At 36.0% G+C, this 21639-nt stretch overlaps 1 protein-coding gene across 2 annotated transcripts; it reads left to right on the forward strand.

Moving 5' to 3' along the window:
* Window positions 1-493: 493 nt before the first annotated feature.
* On the forward strand, window positions 494-20177 carry LOC131074569 (uncharacterized). 2 transcript variants are annotated; one of them, XM_058011206.2, is made up of 3 exons: window positions 540-761; window positions 18267-18327; window positions 18707-20177. In XM_058011206.2, exon 3 carries the CDS (start codon window positions 18899-18901, stop codon window positions 19685-19687), a length of 789 nt encoding a protein of 262 aa, XP_057867189.2. In that variant the 5' UTR covers window positions 540-761; window positions 18267-18327; window positions 18707-18898; the 3' UTR covers window positions 19688-20177. The 2 variants fall into 2 exon arrangements, with proteins under 2 accessions (XP_057867190.2, XP_057867189.2); XM_058011207.2 differs by lacking the exon at window positions 18267-18327 and having other exon boundaries at window positions 494-761.
* Window positions 20178-21639: the final 1462 nt, after the last annotated feature.

Here is a 21639-nt window from a genome sequence, read left to right on the forward strand (position 1 = left end):
GCAATTACTAGTTTATATTATTTTATTAAAATGAGAGTTGTAGTTAATATTACATAAATATAATTATTCTAGTATAATTTTAAAATAACAATGAAAAAAATTATAATAATTAAAAATTCAAATATTTTTATTGCAATTCAAAATTATAATAATTAAAAATTAGAACAAATATTTTTATTACAATACTATGATGGCAAGTACCCGCCACTACGTGACACTTGTTTATATATTATTATTATGAACATTATTCCACCCACTTAAAAAATATAATATACACTATATCTTTTACAAAATAATATAATAAAGCCTTATTCATTTAATTTTTTTTAATTATCTTACCTATGGAATAAAGAGTGGAAGGAATAGGTAGTGAGTAAGATTCATCGACAAACATACAAAACTATCACCATCATATCAAAGACTCCCATCCATACATATTAAATCCAATTGATTATTTTCGATTAAAAACTACTTTTAAATTCATTTAATCCAATTTTTATATCTTTTTTCCTTCCCCACTACAGGGTAAAATAAAATAAAAATTAATATCTCCACATAAATTTTAGAGAGGACTCGATGATTGAAACCTTATATACTATTTTTTTTTCCCGAATATAGTACTGAGATCAGCTGTACAAACAATTAATGCCGTTGTTCTGTTTGTTCGGCTTCTGCACTGACGGAGGGTTTGAAGATGCAGCAAAAGTTTAAGGCGTAATTGCCCGTGCTCTCGCTAATCCATCCCTCAATCTGAATAAATCGTATGTTTTCATGACAATATTTTACTCTGCTACAATTTTGATGCACAAATGCTTATTTTCTAATTCTTTGAAGAAATTATTTCGATTTGGTTATATTCAGCCACGATTTAAGTTTCTTAGAATGGTATAGTTTGTTAATATGATGTATATGTTAAGCAATCATCTTTATCGTTGTATGTTTATGTTTTATTTAGTGCAATCGATTTAGCCTAGGGTATGCAATTGCTGAAGAAACCCTTGTTTAGGGAGGCCATGGCCTTTTCTTGCTTGTATATTGCTCTTGTCTGGAAGGGATCAGAGAAATTTATGTTGTTATTTGTGGGATGGGGGATGCAAGCGTAAACAGTAGAAGGTCTAATTAATTGATTCAAAAAGAGACTTCGAAAGTATTAGATTGAGATCGGAAATTACAGTTTGAAGAGTGGTCTCCTTAAGGCACCAATTCACTTTAACACATTGGAACTAGAGCAGGCCATATTAGTCGTCCGATCTGTCTTCGCCGTTTAGATTCATATACACATAAGTTATAACTGATGGATGCCCACTGCTTCGTGTGAGCTCCCCAACTTACCTCTCCACTCATCCCTGAGGAATGTTTGATGCAATTATACATTGTTTTATTATTTCGCTTAATTTCTAATGCGATTTTATGGTTGGGCATCGATGTATCATTTGATGATTCTCTTTTTAGGCGGAATTTGCAGTGTTTTAAGCTTCTTTTCAGTGTGAAGGGAATCATCTGAGTCAGGGTAGGGGCAGAAGGTATGAGATATAGAGCTTGCGTTGATAATAGCTGAGTAAATAGAGGTCTAGACTTCAGTTTTTGAACCCAGGTAATCCGCTTTTGGGTACCAATTAGTTTTCAGCATCATATGGGTTTTCTAAATCATCAACATCATAATCATCATCATCGACATTAGATTTCCTCAAGTGCAACATTTTGGGAGGTGGAAGTTTCCAAGTCAGTATTGTGTAGCTCTATATCCCACAACTTTGTGGGGGACTGGGGGCAGCGCCTCCAGTGGGGTTGAGTAGCAATTCTCCATGGACATGACCCGCTAGAATCTGCAGGGAAGTGGGACTGGACCACGGATCTAGTTCAAACCAGACCTGGATCTGGCTGGTCACTAGGCAGATCTGGTAACATAGATTAATATTAACACAGGTTTAAAATGTTTCTGTTAAGTTGAATTTTTTATTTTATAATGATTATAAAAAAATATGGAAAAATATCATTAGCGTTATGATTTTAAATAGATTGTCTTATAATGATTAAAAATATACAATCAAATTTTGCATAAATGAAAATATATAAAAAAGTGTGTTAAATTTTTCAATTATTTAATACAAATAGATGAATATGTTCATTCCCATTTGTAGAATTGATTAAACATGTACTTGCTTACTTTTGCAAAATATAGATTTAAATATTTACTGTTAGAATTTTAAATCTAAATGTCATGTTTCATAGATATAACTGCTAAAAAAGAAAATGTGTAATATATGTATGAATATGAAAACTGTTTCTAATCTATTTCTTGCACAACCTCATCTAAACTCCCTTTTTCTGTCATGTTGCCATTACCGTCACATTTGCCATTTCTCAGTTTTGGTAACCAAGTGGTGAAATAGGGTAATTTTTTGGAAAGAGGACATTCACACAATGATTAAGTAGCATACGAATGCAATTCTGGGTGCAACACACCTCAGCTAACAAGGCCAAAAGAAAGTTTTGGGTGAATTTGATGGCCTAGATGCCCCTTGGTTGTTTTTAATAAGCTGAAGGTATGTATTTGTATTTCAAAAGATGTAGTTTACCTGTTAAAAGATTTGTTTTGGAGCTTGTGGTGTTGAAAAGAGCTGAGAGACTAAAGGGCTAGTCATGCAAAGCAAGGTAAACCCTTTTGAACACCAAAGAATATTACAACCCTGCGATGTACAAAACTTGAGTATAACTGAAGAATACTAAGGAAATGCCATTAGGATTTGAAACTGCGTCATCCTGGCCATAAGCATTCCCACTTGTTGCACGACTATACCCAAGCTTAATGAGGAGCATGCTCACTAGGATTTAAACCTGGATCGTCAGGGACACAACTAATTCAACATACTGCTAGATCACAGTCTAACAGACAGAGGGTTAGTTTTCCTTGAATTGTAGACCTGACTTTGATTCAAGATACTGAGTTGCAGAGAAATCAGCAGCATTAATTCATTTTAATAGCAAATGTGGGTCAAGGAATGTTAATGTAGCACTTAATGCAAAAAAAGCCCTCTATTTGAGAGGAAACATTGATGTGCAAGCCCTTAGGTTGTTCTGGTGGTAACTTCCTTTTACCTAGTACTAACATAGTTTAGCAATGCATTGCCAGAAATGAGACATGTGAGGGCAACAGCAACATGTCAGAGAGTGGGGGATTGGAATGGATTACAAAAAGCTATAGGAACTGCCATGCTGGGCCCGGAAAAAACCACCAGGAAACATTTTAAGATAGCAATTTCCATTGCAAAACTCTTGCTGGCTGTTACAATGTGAAACAACCAAATGTGGTTGCAGTACTTACAAATAAGTTTTACTGTTGCTTGTACTTACTTTGAGGGTCCCTTGTTGTTGGCAATATGAAGGAATTGATTATGTGTTGCATTGATGTTTTGTCATTGATGTCAACACTAACTGTTATGGTTGTTTACCTGCTTCCAGTAGAAGGATTGGATTGGGAAGATTATTAGTTGATTGTTACCGGTACGATCTGAATGATGGAATAAGTTTGTATGAATGGTTCATATGCTTCTGAAGTATGTTTTAGTCAATTGGTATTGACTTGATGATCGGATGCTATCTTATGTTCTAGTAAGGCTGCTTTGTAGGTCCAGTAAGGGTTTCATTGGTAGAGCTTTATTGAAGACCTTTGATATAATGCATAAGTGGTGTTGGTGTGGCTTCTAGAAGGGATTTAGGATGTTGATGGTGATTGTGTTCGTGCCTCGACTGATTGGTGTCATTGCTTTGGCATGTGTGGATCTAATTTAGGTCCTGTACTATCTAGGTTATGGACTGGTTTCATGAAACGTGTTGATGGATCCTTCAGATGCACTTCCGAGATGTTTTATTGATTGGATGATATTTGTTTGGCCTTAGGCCGACATGTTTTATGATTTTATTTCAGGATTATGTAATGGATCTATTGAATTATCATTTGGGTGGCCGACCTAATTGTTTAGGTCCAGGGTTTGTATAAATATATGTAAGATCTCATTGTAGATCATATGCAAGGAGCAAATAATGTAATAATCATTTGAGCAGAGGATTTGGTCGATCATAGGTGATCGAGTTGGGTTTATATAAGAGGTTTTAGACCTCCAGTATTGAGCTTAACCGGAATTGTAATCTGACATGTTTGATGCTATCATAGGCAGTTCTTCTTTCCGGATTGTTGTCCAAATATTTTGAGGTGGTTAACCTCTTTTGTAGTCAGTGAGACTCCATTGTGATTACTAGTGCGCTCTAGGCAGTGTGCCTTTCTGCATGTGCAGACCCCTATTGTAATCATATACTTTCTGCAGAAGTATCATCTGATTGTGGGTAGGGTTTTCCACCGTGGTTTTTCCCTTTACTAGGTTTTTCACGTACAAATCACGGTGTTATGTGCTATGGTTGCATGGTATTGATTCTCTGGTTTTCAATTATGTTTTAATGCTTTATCAGTTATTCCAGTATCTGTTTTCTTGTATTCCGGTAAAAGGTTTTAAGTGCTTTAATTCACATAATCTGTTGACAATTGATTCACCCCTCCCTCTCAGTTGTACACCGGTTATCCTAACAATTGGTGTCAGAGCTTGGTCCTCTTTTTGCAAAAGCCTAACCGCTTGAGGAAGATCCTATGGCAGCTAATAGTTCATCTACTGTTTACCAGAAGGACAGCCCTAGGCTTGATGGAACAAACTATGGAGTATGGAATATTTGGATGGAGACTCATTTAAGATGCATTGGAAAGGATAGTTGGGAAATAACTCAGAAAGGTTACACTCCTCATGATCCGACATCTGGCAATCCTACACCGGCAGACTTGGAAAAGAACATTGAAAATGACTGCAGAGCTAGAAAAGCCCTCTTAAGCGCCTTATCAGATCAACAGTTCATGGGATTATCAGATAAATCATCGGCAAAAGCTATATGGGACAAGTTGGAGACTCTAAATGAAGGTGATCCCACTATTAAAATTGCAAAACTTGAATGTTATCAGGTAAGATATGAAAACTTGAAGATGGAGGAAGATGAAAGAATTTCTGCATTCATGAAAAGGGTAAATGAAATTGTATTGGGAATTCAGTGTTGTGGTGGATCTCTGAGCAAGGAAGAGATTGTTTCAAAAGTATTAAGGGTTTTGCCATCGGCATATAAGATGAAGGTAACTGCAATTAATGAGTTAAGAACCATGCCTAATTCTTCGGTCAATAGAGATACTCTTGTTGGGAAGATATTTGCTTTTGAGCTTGAAGAATTTGGTCCTCCAGGAGCTGCAAAGATTGATATTGCATTTAAGGCATCTACATCATCAACCGACAAGCAAGATTGGAAAGTTTTGTATTCAAAGGAATTGGAAGAGATTAGGAAAGAAGATGAAGAGCTTGAGCAACTTGAAGCCCTATTTGCTAGAAGAATACCTAAAGGTCCGACAAGAAGTAAGTATGAAGGAAAATCTCCTTTCAAATGTTTTGCATGTAATAAGATAGGTCATTTTGCATCTAGATGTCCTAAAAGGAATTCAAAATTAGAAGAAAGAGCAAGAAGATCTTTTAAGCCTAATCCCGAATATCAGATCAAGCATAAGTACAGGAGAAACAAAAACAAATCATGCTACTATGTTGATGAGGAAGGAGTAACTGATGACTCAGAGGAAGAACCGACAGGAGATTTAGCTAGTGGATCCGGCAATGGAAGAGAATGGGTATTTTATGCTATAAAGGAAGATGATTCGGAACCAGTTATCAAAAATGAGGAAAAGGCCCTTGCAGCAAAAGTTGAAGAAAAAGATGAATGGGTAATAGACAGTGGATGTTCTCATCATATGACAGGAGACAAAAGAAAGTTTCTAACCCGGAAAGAATTTGATGGTGGTCAAGTCAGATTTGGTAATAACAAGGCATGCATGATCAAAGGAAGAGGAATCATTTCATTGGATGGTAAGCATAACACTGGAAATGTCTATTATGTTGAAGGTCTGAAGCATAATCTTTTGAGTGTAGGACAGTTGGTAGATAGAGGATTTCAATTACAATTCAAGGATGGAAAGTGCAAAATCATTAACAAATCAGGTTTGGAGATTGCAACGGGTACACAGACAAAAGGTAACATCTTTCATTTGAACTTCGATGAAAAAACATGTTTGATTGCACATATTGATGAAAGTTGGCTATGGCATAAGAGGTTGTGTCATGTAAATTTTGATTGCATTGTAAAGATCAGTTCAACTAAGGCAGTTAGAGATTTACCTGAGATTGTGAAGCCTCATAATCCGGTATGTAAGGAATGTCAAATAAGCAAGCAAATCAGAACTTCTTTTAAGAGCATACCTGATAAATCTAATGATATTCTTGATTTGATTCATACTGACCTATGTGGTCTTGCTAATACAAGAAGCTTTCAAGGAGATAGATATTTCATGTTAATCATTGATGACTATTCTAGAATGATGTGGGTTGCTTTTCTAAGGGAGAAATCTGAAGCCTTTGAGAAATTCAAAATCTTTCAGGGATGAAAATCAAGTGTTTGAGATTAGATCAAGGTGGTGAATTCACATCCGGTGAATTCAATAGCTATTGTGAGAAAAATGGCATTAGGAGACAATTATCTGCACCCCAGACACCTCAATAGAATGGTATTGTGGAAAGAAAGAACAGAACCATTTTGGATGCAGCCAAAACCATGATGATGGAAGCTAATTTGCCTCATATCTATTGGAGAGAAGTAGTAAGTACAACATTTTATACATTCAACAGAGTTCATATCAAAGGAGATATCGGTAAGACACCTTATGAATTATGGTTTGGTCACTCCCCTACTCTTAAGTATTTTAGAATCTTTGGAAGTAAGTGTTATATCAAAAGAGATGATTCCATTGGAAAGTTTGACCCTAGATGTGATGAAGTATTCAACTAAAAGCAAAGCGTATAGATGTTATAACAAAAGATTGCAGAGAATTGTGGAGAGCACTAATGTGAAGGTGGATGAGCAGCACAAAGACCAAACTAAATGTGATGATAGAGAACCGACAGTGGAAATGATCATAACTGATCTGGTAATGCCTGTACCGAAACAGAATGCTGAACCAGTTACCTCGACATCATCAAAAAACTCAACTGTAATTGAAGAACATCACAAAAAACCTGAAAATCAGAAAACACCAAGGTATGCAAGGTTAAATCATTCTGAAAATCAGATCATTGGCGACAAAAACAAGAGAGTTATGACAAGAAGAAGATTGGAAAATGAATAGGTATGTCTCATTTCTCAAATTGAACCAGCATCAGTAATTGAAGCTTGTAAAGATGAATGTTGGATGAAAGCTATGGAAGATGAATTAGATCAGATAGAAAAGATCAATACTTGGACTTTGGTTCTCCGATGTGAAATTAAGAATGTCATTGGAACTAAATGGGTTTTTAGAAACAAACTAAATGAGGATGGACAAGTTATAAGAAACAAGGCTAGATTGGTCTGCAAACGATATTCTCAGAAGGAAGGATTTAATTATGGTGAAACTTTTGCACCGGTAGCTAGAATTGAAGCTGTTAGACTATTTCTTGCTTATGCAGCCTATAAGAACTACAAGGTCTATCAAATGGATGTTAAGTGTGCATTTCTGAATGGAGAACTTGAAGAGGAAGTCTTTATTGAGTAGCCTGATGGATTTTTACTGACAGATGATAAAAATATGGTTTGCAGATTAAGGAAAGCTCTATATAGATTAAAACAGGCTCCTAGAGCTTGGTATGCAAGGTTGGATAAGTATCTTTTGAAGCTTGATTTTATAAAAGGTAATGCTGACAGTAACCTATATTATAAGATCACTAATGATAATATTTTGATTATTGAAGTATTTGTTGATGGTATCATTTTTGGAGGTGAAGAAAAATTGTGCATGGAAATCTCTGATAAATGAAGAATGAATTTGAAATGTCTATGACTGGAGAAATAAGATTTTTTCTAGGTTTGCAGATTACTCAGACTGACAAAGACGTCTTTATCTGTCAAACTAAGTATCTAAGGGAATTATTGAAGAAATTTGGTATGGAAAATTCCAAACCGGTTAGTACTCCTATGGTTACAAGTGAAAAATTGTCAATTAAAGATGTATCCCCTCTAGTAAATCTTACAAGATATAAATCCATGATTGGTGGTTTGCTATATTTAACTCAGACTAGACCAGATATAATGAATGCGGTCAGTATTGTATCAAGATATCAAAGTAATCCAAGAGAAAATCATGAAAGTGCAATAAAAAGGATATTCCAGTATTTGCAAGGAACAATTAAATATGGTTTATGGTACCCTAAATATGATGACTTTACTTTATTTGCATATACAGATGCAAATTGGGCAGGTGATGTTGATGACTGGAAGAGCACATCCGGTGGGGCATTCTCTCTTGGGAAGCAGTTGGTTTCATGGATCAACTAGAAACAGTCATGCATTTCTTTATCTACTGCTGAAGCTGAATATGTTGCAGCAACAACTAATTGCACTCAAGTTCTATGGATGAAGCATATGTTGAAGGATATAAAAGTGAGTTGTAATGATCTAGTTGCTATTCATTGTGATAACTCTACAACTATTGACATATCAAAGAATCCGGTATTTCACTCCAAGACTAAGCACATATCAATCAAGTATAACTTTTTGAAAGAAAAGGTGGAAGCAAAAGAAGTCAGATTGGTTTATGTGAACACTAAAGAACAGATAGTAGACATCTTCACTAAACCTTTGTCCTGAGAATCATTTGAGCATTTGAGAGACAAATTGAGGGTTTCTACCCCTCTGGTAGAGACCTAAATGATGCATATGTGCATCAGTCCGATATGCATTATCAGAGCTATCTTTTGCTCCGGATTGATGAAATAATGCTACTACTCAGGGGGAGTAGTCAGCCTTGAGATTTAAAGTTTTCATATTCTGTTTGATATTTATGTCATATCTTTGGCATTGATGTCAAAGGGGGAGAAATATATGTGAAAAACCTATGCTATCTATTTTTCAGATTGATCGCACTCCTCAGGGGGAGTTTGGCGAGATTTGGTCTTTTGATTCAGAGTTGGTTCAGAGCTTCATTGTTATATTTGGCATTTCTTGACACTTGGATGTTTTTCACATCTAGTGTTGCCATAATGCCAAAGGGGGAGATTGTTGGCAATATGAAGGAATTGATTATGTGTTGCATTGATGTTTTGTCATTGATGTCAAGACTAGCTGTTATGGTTGTTTACTGGCTTTCGGTAGAAGGATTGGATTGGGAAGATTATCAGTTGATTGTTATCAGTACGATCTGAATGATAGAATAAGTTTGTATGAATGGTTCATATGCTTCTGAAGTATGTTTCAGTCAGTTGGTATTGACTTGATGATCGGATGCTATCTTATGTTCTAGTAAGCCTGCTTTGTAGGTTCGGTAAGGGTTTCACCGGCAGAGCTTTATTGAAGACCTTTTATATAATGCATAAGTGGTGTTGGTGCGGCTTCTAGAAGGGATTCAGGATGCTGATGGTGATTGTGTTTGTGCCTCGACTGATTGGTGTCATTGCTTTGGCGTGTGGATCTAATTTAGGTCCGATGCTATCTAGGTTATATACCGGTTTCATGAAACGTGTTGATGGATCCTTCAAATGCGCTTTCGGGATGTTTTATTGATTGGATGATATTTGTTTGGCCTTAGGCCGACATGTTTTATGATTTTATTTTAGGATTATGTAATGGATCTATTGAATTATCATTTGGGTGGCCGACCTAATTGTTTAGGTCCAGGGTTTGTATAAATATATGTAAGATCTCATTGTAGATCATATGCATGGAGCGAATAATGTAATAATCATTTGAGTAGAGGATTTGGTTGATCATAGGTGATCGAGTTGGGTTTATGTAAGAGGTTTTAGACCTCCGGTATTGAGCTTAATCGGAACTGTAATCTGGCATGTTTGATGCTATCATAGGCAGTTTTTCTTTTTGGATTGTTGTCCAAATATTTTGAGGTGGTTAACCTCTTTTGTAGTCAATGAGACTCCATTGTGATGAGTAGTGCGCTCTAGTCAGTGTGCCATCCTGCATGTGCAGGCCCCTATTGTAATCATATACTTTCTCAGAAGTATCATCTGACTGTGGGTAGGGTTTCCCACCGTGGTTTTTCCCTTTACCAGGTTTTCCACGTACAAATCATGGTGTTATGTGCTATGGTTGCATGGTATTGATTCTCTGGTTTTCAATTATGTTTTAATGCTTTATCAGTTATTCCGGTATCTGTTTTCTTGTATTCCGGTAAAAGGTTTTAAGTGCTTTAATTCACATAATCTGTTGACAACTGATTCACCCCCCCTCGCCCCCTCCCCCCCCACCCTCTCAGTTGTCCACCGGTTATACTAACACTTGTCTTGTGTTTGCTATCACCATGTTCCATTTCAAAGCTTTTGATTTCAGGTGGCATGTATGCATGAGATTTGATTTGGACATCAATACTTCCACTCTCTTGCATGCATGTGCAAAATTTGATTTTGACATCTATATATCTGCTATCTTTCCCTCTCTCCCATAAAAGCAAGCCATTAATATATGAGGTTCGTCAGGTGATGATGCAGTGGTCAAGCACCTTAATGGACTTCACAACCATATTAAGGGATATGCTTTACTTATCAACTCAAAGAGTTTAGATGAAATTTGTATGCAAACACACTATATAGGACAAGAGATGAAGTGAGGACAGTGAAGAATTTTTTCCAAGTCAAATAACCGAGATGTCACCAAGATTGAAGGCAAACATTTTTTTTTGGTGTGGGGATGAGTGGAAAGGCATGAATTTGACTATGACAGCTATGGTTGATGGGAAAGATGTTGGTTGTAATTCTAATGTTGATGAGAAGGTAGCATGCACTACCATGCAAAAGTTAGTGGCCGTTGGTAGAAAATGAAGCAAAGGAGAACGAAAAGACAAGTAAACTTTTCTATCTCATTATGCATTTTTTAATTCCAATTTTCAATCAAATCTGATTTTGGAAGAATAGGTAAGGAGGTTTGGTTTTGAGGCTCACAATTGGCCACATCTATGTCCGAATGAATGCATAGTGATGTAGAAATAGAAAATACATAGTAATGTACAATTAGCCTTGCCATTTATGCAAACTTCATTTGTAAAGTGGAGGTAGGTATGGTTCCCGTTGATGTTTATGATATTTTGCATCGCATAGATGTGGATAAGAGATGCAATGCGATTTTCATGAGGAATGAGAACAAATACTACTTAACCAGGGATGAGGAGGCCATCATCTTAAATGGAAGCAACAAATTTGTGTTGCTATGTGTGAATTCTAAGAAAGGAAGATTGATGTAGAAACTTTACAAGCATGTTACACAAGAGAGCAAAGACTTTTGGAGTTGATTCAGTAACTCCAATAAGTGTTCCAAAGACCAAGAGGTTTACCATCTAAGAGAGACATGGAGCATGGGATACAATTGTTGTCTGATTCATCATTTTATTCATTTCCCACTCATTGATCGCATAAAGAAGTTACTTATCAAATCAAATGAGGTTAAAAAGTAATTCCAAGACCAAGTAAGAAAGTTTAAGTTACTGACATATGGTCCTTTGAGATAATGGAGCAAGCTAATGACGATTCATTTAGATTGAATTTGTGTTCCTACATTAGAATGTATTTGGTTGTTGTTGTGACCTTTTTCACACATCGGCCCATTACAAATGGGGACCCTCTCTTTTCTTGCTTTTTAGGGTTTTTTGTTAGTGTCCCATGGCCTTCTGCTTCAGTTTTGTCAAGCCTTGCTCAGTTTTGAATGGTTTGAGTCCTAAGGATTGAAAGCTAGTTTTTGCAAGCCAAGTGATAATAGAGTCCGAACACCGCCAAAGTGCCTAGAAGGGCCAAAGGACGAAGATCGCAATTGATTTGGACGAATTTGAACAACTTTCTATTTTTAGAAAGTTTGCTTTTTTGCTTTTTCCTATTTTTTAGGAAGTTTCGTTTTTAGCATTTTTGGCCCAATTCCCGGAATGGCTATTTTTAGAAAGTTTTCCCTATTTTCTAGGGATGTTTTTTTTTTTTGCTTTTTTAGAATGGGGACCTAGGGTCTGCACTGATACCACTGACCTGCTTCGACCGCGATCCAAAATTTTCAAGTTTTGACCCAAAAAGCTAAGTTCCTATATTTTAGGGGGTCATGGCACATTCAAAGGATAATCAGCTCAAAAAAATCATCTAAGTCTGGAATGTCATCCTGATCCTCAAATGTCCTAAAATTTGGCACTGTCTGGAATGTCATCCTGACCCTAAAATTTGACCAAGTCTGGAAAATTGAAGAATCTTCCAAAAACTAGATTTTGCATTATAACTCCTGGAGGTCCGAAACCACTCTCAAACATCCTGACAATATATATGAAATATAACTTAAAGTATACTTAAATGTTATATTTCATATATAGTCCGCCCTCTTGGTGGCCTTCCAAAAGTCCGCCCTGGCAAAGAGTCATGATGTCTATGAAACTCCGCCCTATCCAAGCAAGATGATGGTGATCTCCCAAAAGTCCGCCATGAAGTTGGAGGCTCAAAAGTCCGCCCTCATGAGAAGTGAAGAAAGTCCGCTATGTTGGAGGGAACACCAAAGTCCGCCATGCATGAGGAAGTAGTCAAAAGTTCGCCTTGAAGAGGGAGCACAAAAGTCCGCCCTTGGAGATGGTTTCAAAAGTTTGCCTAGCCAAGGTATGACGATGCCATGGAGAGATGCCTCCAAAGTCCGCCCTAGCGTCCGCCATGTTGGAGAAATGAAAAGTTCGCCCTCCAAGCTGCCTAAGAGAAGAAAGAAAGTCCGCCCTACCTAGTAAACACTTCCAAGTGTGGTGTCAAAGAAACTAAAACCTCCGCCCCATGTAAGAGACATCAATGATGGCAACATGAAGATTGGAAGTCAGTAAATGGAGAGGTTAACATGATGCAATATGAAGGAGATTTGATGACAGAAATTTAGCTAAATATGAAGTGATACTTGGTGCCAAGAAGAAGTTCCAAAAGTCCGCCCTACTTGGAGGTAGTCAAAAAGTTCGTCCCTTGGTGATGTCTTTAAGCTCCGCCTAGCCAAGGTATGAAGATAGCCATGTCATCTAAAAACTCTGCCCTTGGTGATACTTCAAAAAGTCTGCCCTATGAATGGGATAAAAAAAAGTTAAGGCAAGCAAACATGATGATAGAGGTCATAAAACTCCACCCAAGCATCATGTTAGAAGATGAAAACTCCACCATGTCTTGAGAGAGCTACAAAGTCCGCCCAAACTTGATAGTGAAGATGGTGAAGTCATAAAAGTCCGCCATGCATGGTGAGAAGGAGAAAGGCCGCCCATGAAGAGAGCCTCCAAAAGTCCGCCCAAGCATGAAGTTGAAGGCAAACAAACATGAAGAGAGCCTCCAAAAGTCCGCCCAAGCATGAAATTGAACACTAAAAACTCCGCCCTACTCTTGGAAGTCAAATAAAGTCAACAAGAATCCGAGTGATGTCATCAAATCTTCCAAAAAATCGAACTTGTAATCAATTTAGAAAGTTGGAAATTGAGATTTTCAAAGATCAGCGAGTTAAGAAATCAAAATGGAAACTCAAAATTAAAATGGGAAAGAATATATTTGCAGATCAAAATGATTTTCAGATTGAGTCCCAAATTATAAACTTTTTGGAAGATACTATTTTATGAGCCTAGTTTGAGTTAATAGACTAAAAGCAATTTAGAAACTTGCACAAGTAAGAGATTTTCGAACTAAAGAAGATGACAACACTTTCCCAAGATTTGAGTTAGATTTAGAAACATGAGCTGGATGATTTTGCGTGTTTCTAATTAGGAATTCAACTTCATTACAAATGCATCATTTGCAACTTCATTTTACACCAAGAAGTTCGAAATTCTTAAGGAGAGCATAAAGAAGTGTTTGCAGATTGGAGTTCATTTGGAGAAAAATCTTGATATGGCTTGCAGTTGGGTGAGCTTCTTGACAAAGGATTCACAGATTTTGGAGTGGAGCCAGCTGGTATAAGGAAGAATTGTTAATTCTTTCTGAGTTTTCTGAGAAACTTCTATCTATTCGAAGGTGAAGTTGAATTTACGATGCAGATTTGTGCATTTTCTGAGTTTTTCAGTCATTGAAAATGATTTTAGTGGATTTATTTGAATTCTTAGTGAAGGAAAATAATTTTATTGACTAAGTAAGAGGGTTATAACACTTGGTGTTGGATTGTGATCACAGTTATCCTTAGGATTGAAGAATTTACATATGAAAATGCATTTTTTGTGGCTAAGTATGAAAATGAAATGAAATCTCCAAACACTTAGCCGTTCGTAGCCTCGATTTTTTTTAATCCAAGATAGATTTCTAACTTATTTTCCTTTAGTTTTACAGGTCGCAAGAGGAAATAGAAGTGGGATCATCATAGAGATCGCAACTAGAGTTTCAACAAGTTCACAGGCAAGGTTCATTTGAGCGTGAAGATAGCCAAAATTTGGCTAAGTATGGGGAATGTTTCACAAAGAAAATTCCAATTTCCTCAATTATGATGAGGGCATGGAGAGTTTCTTCTCCAAATTTCAAGGTATCAAGAAGGAGGGCATGATCACATCAAATGTCTGAACAACTTGATCCCATCATTTCATATTTGCAAGGGGTTATCTAGAGCTTTTACCCTCCTCCCGTGCAACATAAATTGGCAGCTGAAGGTAGGATCGTCACAGAAAACACAAATGGAGTTTCAAGCCAAATTCAGAATTGAAGACAGGGCCACGAGCAAGGTTCGTCCGAGTATAGAGAGGGCCAAAATTTGGCTAAGTATGAGAAATACTTCGCGAAGAGATTTCTTCTCCAAATTCGAGGCACTTGAAAGAATCTCAAGGCATCAAGAAAGAAAAAGTTCTCAGACTTGGTGAAAATATGGAAAAGTTAAATAAATTTCCAACTTCTTGAAGGATTTCATCTCCTGAAGAAATTAAAAAAGACAAACTCCCAAGCAGAATCAAATGGTGACAAGAAAGAATCAAATGGTGACATTAAGGAATCAAAGTTAGACAGTTTCTTGACACAAATTGGAGTATTCAAGGAAGACATCCAACACGTTGAGGTGGCGCCTCGTCATCTTCCAACCAATCAGATCGTTCCAAGTCAACATGTCCATGTTCGATGAACCTGACTTATCTAGAAGCTTCTAGAAGGGCACACTTCACAATGCAACAACCTTCTATTTTCATCGATGGTTCATTTTTAGCAAGAAGGACAAGTGTCCCAAATGTAATTTTCTCATTGGTCGAGGGTAGTTAGTTTTGGGAAATTGTAGCTTTCAATCTGGGCCATTGATCACTGTTTGATCTCGGCCGTTCATTTATTTTCTGAAAAACTATATAAGGCTACCTCCTCTCATTTGGAGAGTGTGAGGTTTTTGATGTATTGTTGTGTAAGGTCATTTCTAGATAATATATTGCATGTGTGCTTTCTCTTAAGGTTTTGTAATCCCTATTGTTTGAATGATTTGCATGGTTTCAATTTCCTCAACACTTAGTTAAAGTTAATTTAGATTTGCTTTCATTGTTGTTAATTTGAATGAAGGATTTGATAAGTGTTAATCAATGGTGTATCTCCGCTCATATTTTTGGTGAATGGATGATTTCCATTTCACCGTGCAAAGTTAGTCTGAGCCCATCCTCTGTGCATCCCAATATCTTCATCATAAGCACAATCCATTGAAGATTGCACCGGTTTTGTGTAGTTGTCCCTAGTGTGGCAAAGCAAAGTTTGGTTTCTCGAGAGCACCCAGTTGATACTGTCTCCGGAGTTCTTAGGATTAGATTAGCTTTCTCAAACCCTATCCCTTTTCCCTTTTTGAAAGTCCAAATCCCAAAAATCCAAAAAAAAAGAAGAAAGAGCCTAAAATTGCTAAATCCGTCTAAGTCTAGTAGTTCAAAGACATTTGTTAACGTAAGTCCCCCTTGAGATTTTCAGCATACACTACTGAAGAAGCTATTTCACTAAAGTCGCTTGTTCGCACATATAGACCTTGGAATCAGTAGTGATTTTTCAGGAGAGGATAGAATACCTTCGGGTATCCTATTCTAATGTTTGGTAGATGATAAAACAAACACCAACAGTTGTCAGCATGGAGAAGCTGTGCATCTATCAGTCAATCACGTTGGAGGACAATGAGGAAGAGCAAGTATTGCCTTCAATTGAAGATTTTGCATCAGATACTCCTGATGTGCTGGGAGAACATGTGGTACTGCAAAAGAAGGTCAAAAATACAAGAAATGCAGAGTAATAGCATTTGCATATTGGCATAGAGGAGCAGCATCTAAACAAGGCCATGTGGTATCCAATGGTGATGTAACTGATGTTAGGTAACTTGCTTCATGATCTACTTTCAAATCATGCTTTTGTAGGACTAAAAGGCTTCTAAATAAGGGAAGGGGGCAATTGAAGGATATTTGTTAATCACGCACCAGATCTCCAAGACAGTGGCCCAAGAATACATTATCTTGCAACATCAGACTTGCAATACCACATTCAGAGGTACCAGTGGCATCAGTTTGAATTCAGGATCATGTTAGAGCCAACACGTGGAAAACAAAATCAATAAAATGCATATGTCGGAAATGAGTTGGAAATTTAACAGGAACTGAGACTTACAAGTTTAATACTTGGACAATGGGAGTACTTGTTATGGTCCACAGGCAATTCTTTTCCATAGAAAAAATGGTATTTCAGGTCCAACCCAATACTTATTTATCAATTGTTGCACATAAAATGCTACTTGTTCATTTTGTCAGGGTTCCATTAGCTGTCCCAAAGAGAGTACATGTTAGAGAGGTGATCAGAGCCAACAACATAGCAGAGGATGAGAATACCTTAGAGCACTTATGGAGGAAGTCATACTGTTCCAATGGTCCGTTTGAGAGCATTTATTTGTATTCCTTATCTCATGCTACAACTTTTCTTAAAACAGGTATCTTCAGGTGAACATGACAGATGCGTGGGATGTTGGTTACTATTTTCTTTTATGTGTTGTGCTATTTGTACAATTGGACTGTGAAGGAACATTTGTAGGGAGGCATAATTTTTTTTAATTTTTTGTAAAGGTGGTTTGGATCCCAGGAGATATCTGGTGGACAACACTCTAAATTGCTAGAATTCGGACTTGTTAAGTGCAAAAATGAATAATAATTACCCAATCAGATATGAATAAACATTATTCATTCATAAATCTGAAAGGTCTATACATAACTGTTAAAAAGTTTAATTAGTCTGAATGATTTATTCATGGCATTCTCTCAAAGGAGATGAATGGCTGTCATTTTTGTTTGTCTAACTCAATCTATGCATGCACATATGTATTTGGTGATACAGAAGGAAAAAAAACCATTATGGAAATGAGACGTTGCATTTCTACACATGATTCTTTGTCTTTTGTCAATTACATATGGTTAAGCACAAACTGATTTGGTAAATGAGGATAAACTGAGCTGGTAGATAGGAACAAATACCAGGATCCTTCTCATCTGCCAAATAGAGTTTTATACCTTTCATCATGTTCTCATTTGTCAAAGTTCATTGAACCTTTTCATTGCCCTTTGAACAAGATTGGTTCCCACTATTCATGATACTGTGACTATAGCAAGGTAGCTGTTCCAACTGGTTCTCTGGCATTCTGCTACATGGATCAAAAGGTCTCGGCTCATGAATTGTCTCAAGTATGCCTTGAGAAATGACAAATAATTTTGACATAGTGCTTTAAAAGGAGAAAATAAAGATCCTTTGAAATTATTAACATTGCAACATCTTTAGACAAACCTTTACCTTTTTATAAGATGTTCAAAACATCAACCAATTACAGTAGTAAAAGTATTATAAAATCCTTTTATAATAATAGGGAATATATGAGATGGAATTGATAAAACGGGCTTCAAACACAGTTTTTCTGAAGATGCAGGGTGCAAATTTTGATACGGAGAAACAATGGATTGAACTTCAATTTGCATGTCAATGCATCATGCAACAATCTAGGACATATATATATTGAAAACTGATTTCAATTTTATTATTTCAAAAACATTCTAGGCTAAGTGTGATGAACTGGTCCAGGCAATATATCTGGCCACATTCAAATATTTTATGAATGGTCATATCTTGAAGGATAACATACTTGAAGTACTTGTCTTTCCAATACTTCCGTATCCTAAGTAAAATGTATGATATACATTTGCCTCTCTTCTGCAGGTATGATGTGGTGTCTTCTTATATTGTTTTGCTCAGTACTTTAACTACTAGAAGATCAAAGGTATGGAAGGGTAAAAGCTAAAGCTATAAACAGTCTCACTCCCTCATTAAAATTTCTATTTTAAGAAAAAATAGTGAAGTTCTTGAACCTTTTCCCACCCAAGCAAATAGGCATATGAAAATTTATAACACCAATAATTACATACATTAGTACATTGCGATGTTAACTTTGATATTTTTTATCATTTAATGCAGTGTTATTCAGTTTTCACAGTTTTTTTATACTATCGTGCATTGACTTCCATCTTTTATGGATAAAAATGCTATTTAGTATGCCTGAGAATAGGTTAAGATGCCAATTGTTCATTCTTTCAACAACGTGCTTCACATCAGTGCATTCTAAATTTGTAGTCTCTTAAGGTTTCTTGTTTAATATGCAGGCCTGAAAGAGTTTGTTTATCCCACTGAGTTGATTGTTGATTGAAGATTTCTTGGAAAGCAGCCTATCTGCTGGTAATGGCTGTTCCAGTTCTGACACACTGATTTGAACATGTGTGCTTAGAAAAAGATCATTATGCTATCATATCTATTATAAGATTTGAATCTCTTTGAAAGATCCAAAGGAACCAAACATGTGGAGCTTTGCATCAAATGCGATAACTGGAACCATGGGGTTTAAGGACAGAACAAATTTTGAATGCTCTGATGATGAAGTTTCTTCAAGGAGAAGCACAGAAGAAGGATTGGAATGCCCTATCTGCTGGGAATCCTTCAATATTGTAGAGAATGTACCATATGTCTTGTGGTGTGGTCACACTCTCTGCAAAAATTGTGTTCTTGGTCTTCAGTGGGCAACTGTGAAATTTCCTACACTACCTGTTCAGTTACCCTTATTCATTTCTTGTCCATGGTGCCAACTCTTATCCTTTAGGTTGGTTTGGAAAGGCAGCCTAAAGTTTCCAAGGAAAAATTTCTTTTTGCTCTGGATGGTAGAAAGCATGAATGGTGACAGAAGATTGCATGGTTCGATTGAAGGGGAGCATGGAGTATTGCCTACAAATGGAGGTATAGGTTCTGGAAATGTATCTATTTTATCTGATTGCTCTGGAAGACATTCCTGTTCACATGCGGAACATTCTTCTCAAAGGCCAAATGGAGTTATAGAGGTTGTCCGCAATTATCTGAACTCAAATATGCTGCATGCCTCATTCCGTAAGTCATTGCTTATCTTTGTGCAGATGACAGCAAAATTCCCTCTAGTCATTGTATTTCTCTTGATTGTCTTGTATGTAATACCAGCTAGTGCGGCAATTCTGGCTCTGTACTGTCTAATTACTATTCTATTTGCCCTGCCATCCTTCCTTATACTGTACTTTTCCTACCCTAGTCTTGATTGGCTAGTAAGAGAAATAGTAACCTGAAGGTGAATAGTCACCCTCTGCAGCTTCGGAATGATGGATTAAACTTTGACTGTTGGAATGCGCAAATCATTCTGGAGTCTGGACAACATGCTAATCCAAGATACCTTTGCTGGTCATTCTTCAAGATTATGTTATGTTTGTTAGAATATGTATCATATCTATTGTTCGTTATTATAAACATTAGATCACTGATGGTCCAGGACTAAAGTGTCGGGATGTTTTATGAACATACAAGTGTGATGCAATGGAAACCATGCAGGTTGTTGCTTGACATTGTGCAGCTGATTACATATCTTGTATATTGATTAAGATTTCTGCATAGAAAGATTACTACTCAAGTGATGAACTTAGGTGAAAATCAGTATTCCCTGTGAGCTTCTGCTTTTCAAGAGTTTCTGGACAAGTTTCTTTTTGCTTTCCATCAATGCTGTAATAGGCAATTTTATTGAGAAAGACATTTTATCAAGAGAGATTTTTTTAGTGTTGAAAAGGCTAGCCATGAAGAACTAAGGAGGCAGTCATCTGATTAAGAGTAAACCTATCCTAGTCCTATTGTGAAGTGAATGATGTGTTTTTAGTAGTATATCAAAGTAACATGCATAGACATAAACTCAAATCACGAAAGGGTTTCTGATTTATTTGCTATAAGATGAGGATATGTTATTCTTTTATGATCTATTTATTGTAATGTTGATATGTTTTTCTTTTTGGGATTAAAATATATTTGTTATAATAAGAATGTATGTAATTCTTTTAAAATTTAATTGAGGCACATTGTGATTTTATTTAGATGATTAGCGCATTTAATATTATTATCTATAGTTTGAGTATTAAAATCTGTGGGTACGTTGTGCTTTTACTCGAAAGGGAGTAGAACCTAATTTTAGTATCACCAGAATTCTTTTGCGTGTTATCAATGTCGCCATAGTGGATGAAGTTGAAGTTGTATTCATATTTTTTCAATTTAGTTGCTCTGTATTTATTCTTGGATGGTACGTTTTTTTTGGATATTCGACATAGATGCTTCTGTTCATTTAATTGTTTAATATTGTCACAGGATGTCACGATGACATCAAAGTTCTTAACAATTTGATATTTATTTTAGGGGCATCATTATTGAAGGGCAAGGATGACAAGTGGTAGCCTCCACATTTTAAAATAAGACAAAACATTTGAGTTGCTGTAATCACATGGCTTGCATCATATAAGTACTTAATTATGCATACCAATGAATGAATAACACAAGATAAATAAAAATATTAAAATTGAAGAAGAAAAGATATATCTCAACAAGTTAACATGCTTATAGCAAGTTAAATTGATCTGACAAAGAGTAAAGATGGAGTGCAAACACAGCAAAAAAATCAAGTTTACAGTAGTAAGGTAACTTGCTATGCATACCATAATCATATTGAGTTACATTAGTACATTGAATCTGAGTATTCCTTGTGATAATACTCCATCTTTACTGTTTGTTGCATCAATTCAACTTGATCAAGTATGTCAACTTGTTGAAATATATATATTTTTTTCCTTTATATTTTAAGCTTTTAAATGTTTATTTATTTTAAATTTTCATTGGTGACATATTGGAATCTATCATTTAGCAAGAGAAGTGAACCACTCTTCTTTTTCATTAACATAAAAATAAAAATATAAAGAGTTCACACGTTCAAACGACATAGATTAGATAGACAATTACCCTACTAAATCTCAACATAACCTAGACTAAACAAAAAACTAGGTGAAAGAGCCTAAACTCAAGTGATTTTTTATATTATTTTGTAAGTTTAATTTTTTTGTTTATTTAAGTTTATTTTATTTCTTTTTGCCATTTTCTTAATATTTGTATATTACATGCACTTGCTAGCTGATTGTTTTTGTCTTATTAGTTTAGTTTATTATTTTTAATTTAATTATAATAGATTTCTGTATTTAATTCTTTTGTTTCT

This window comes from Cryptomeria japonica, chromosome 3 (genome assembly GCF_030272615.1).
Source record: "Cryptomeria japonica chromosome 3, Sugi_1.0, whole genome shotgun sequence".
Classification (NCBI taxonomy): domain Eukaryota; kingdom Viridiplantae; phylum Streptophyta; class Pinopsida; order Cupressales; family Cupressaceae; genus Cryptomeria; species Cryptomeria japonica.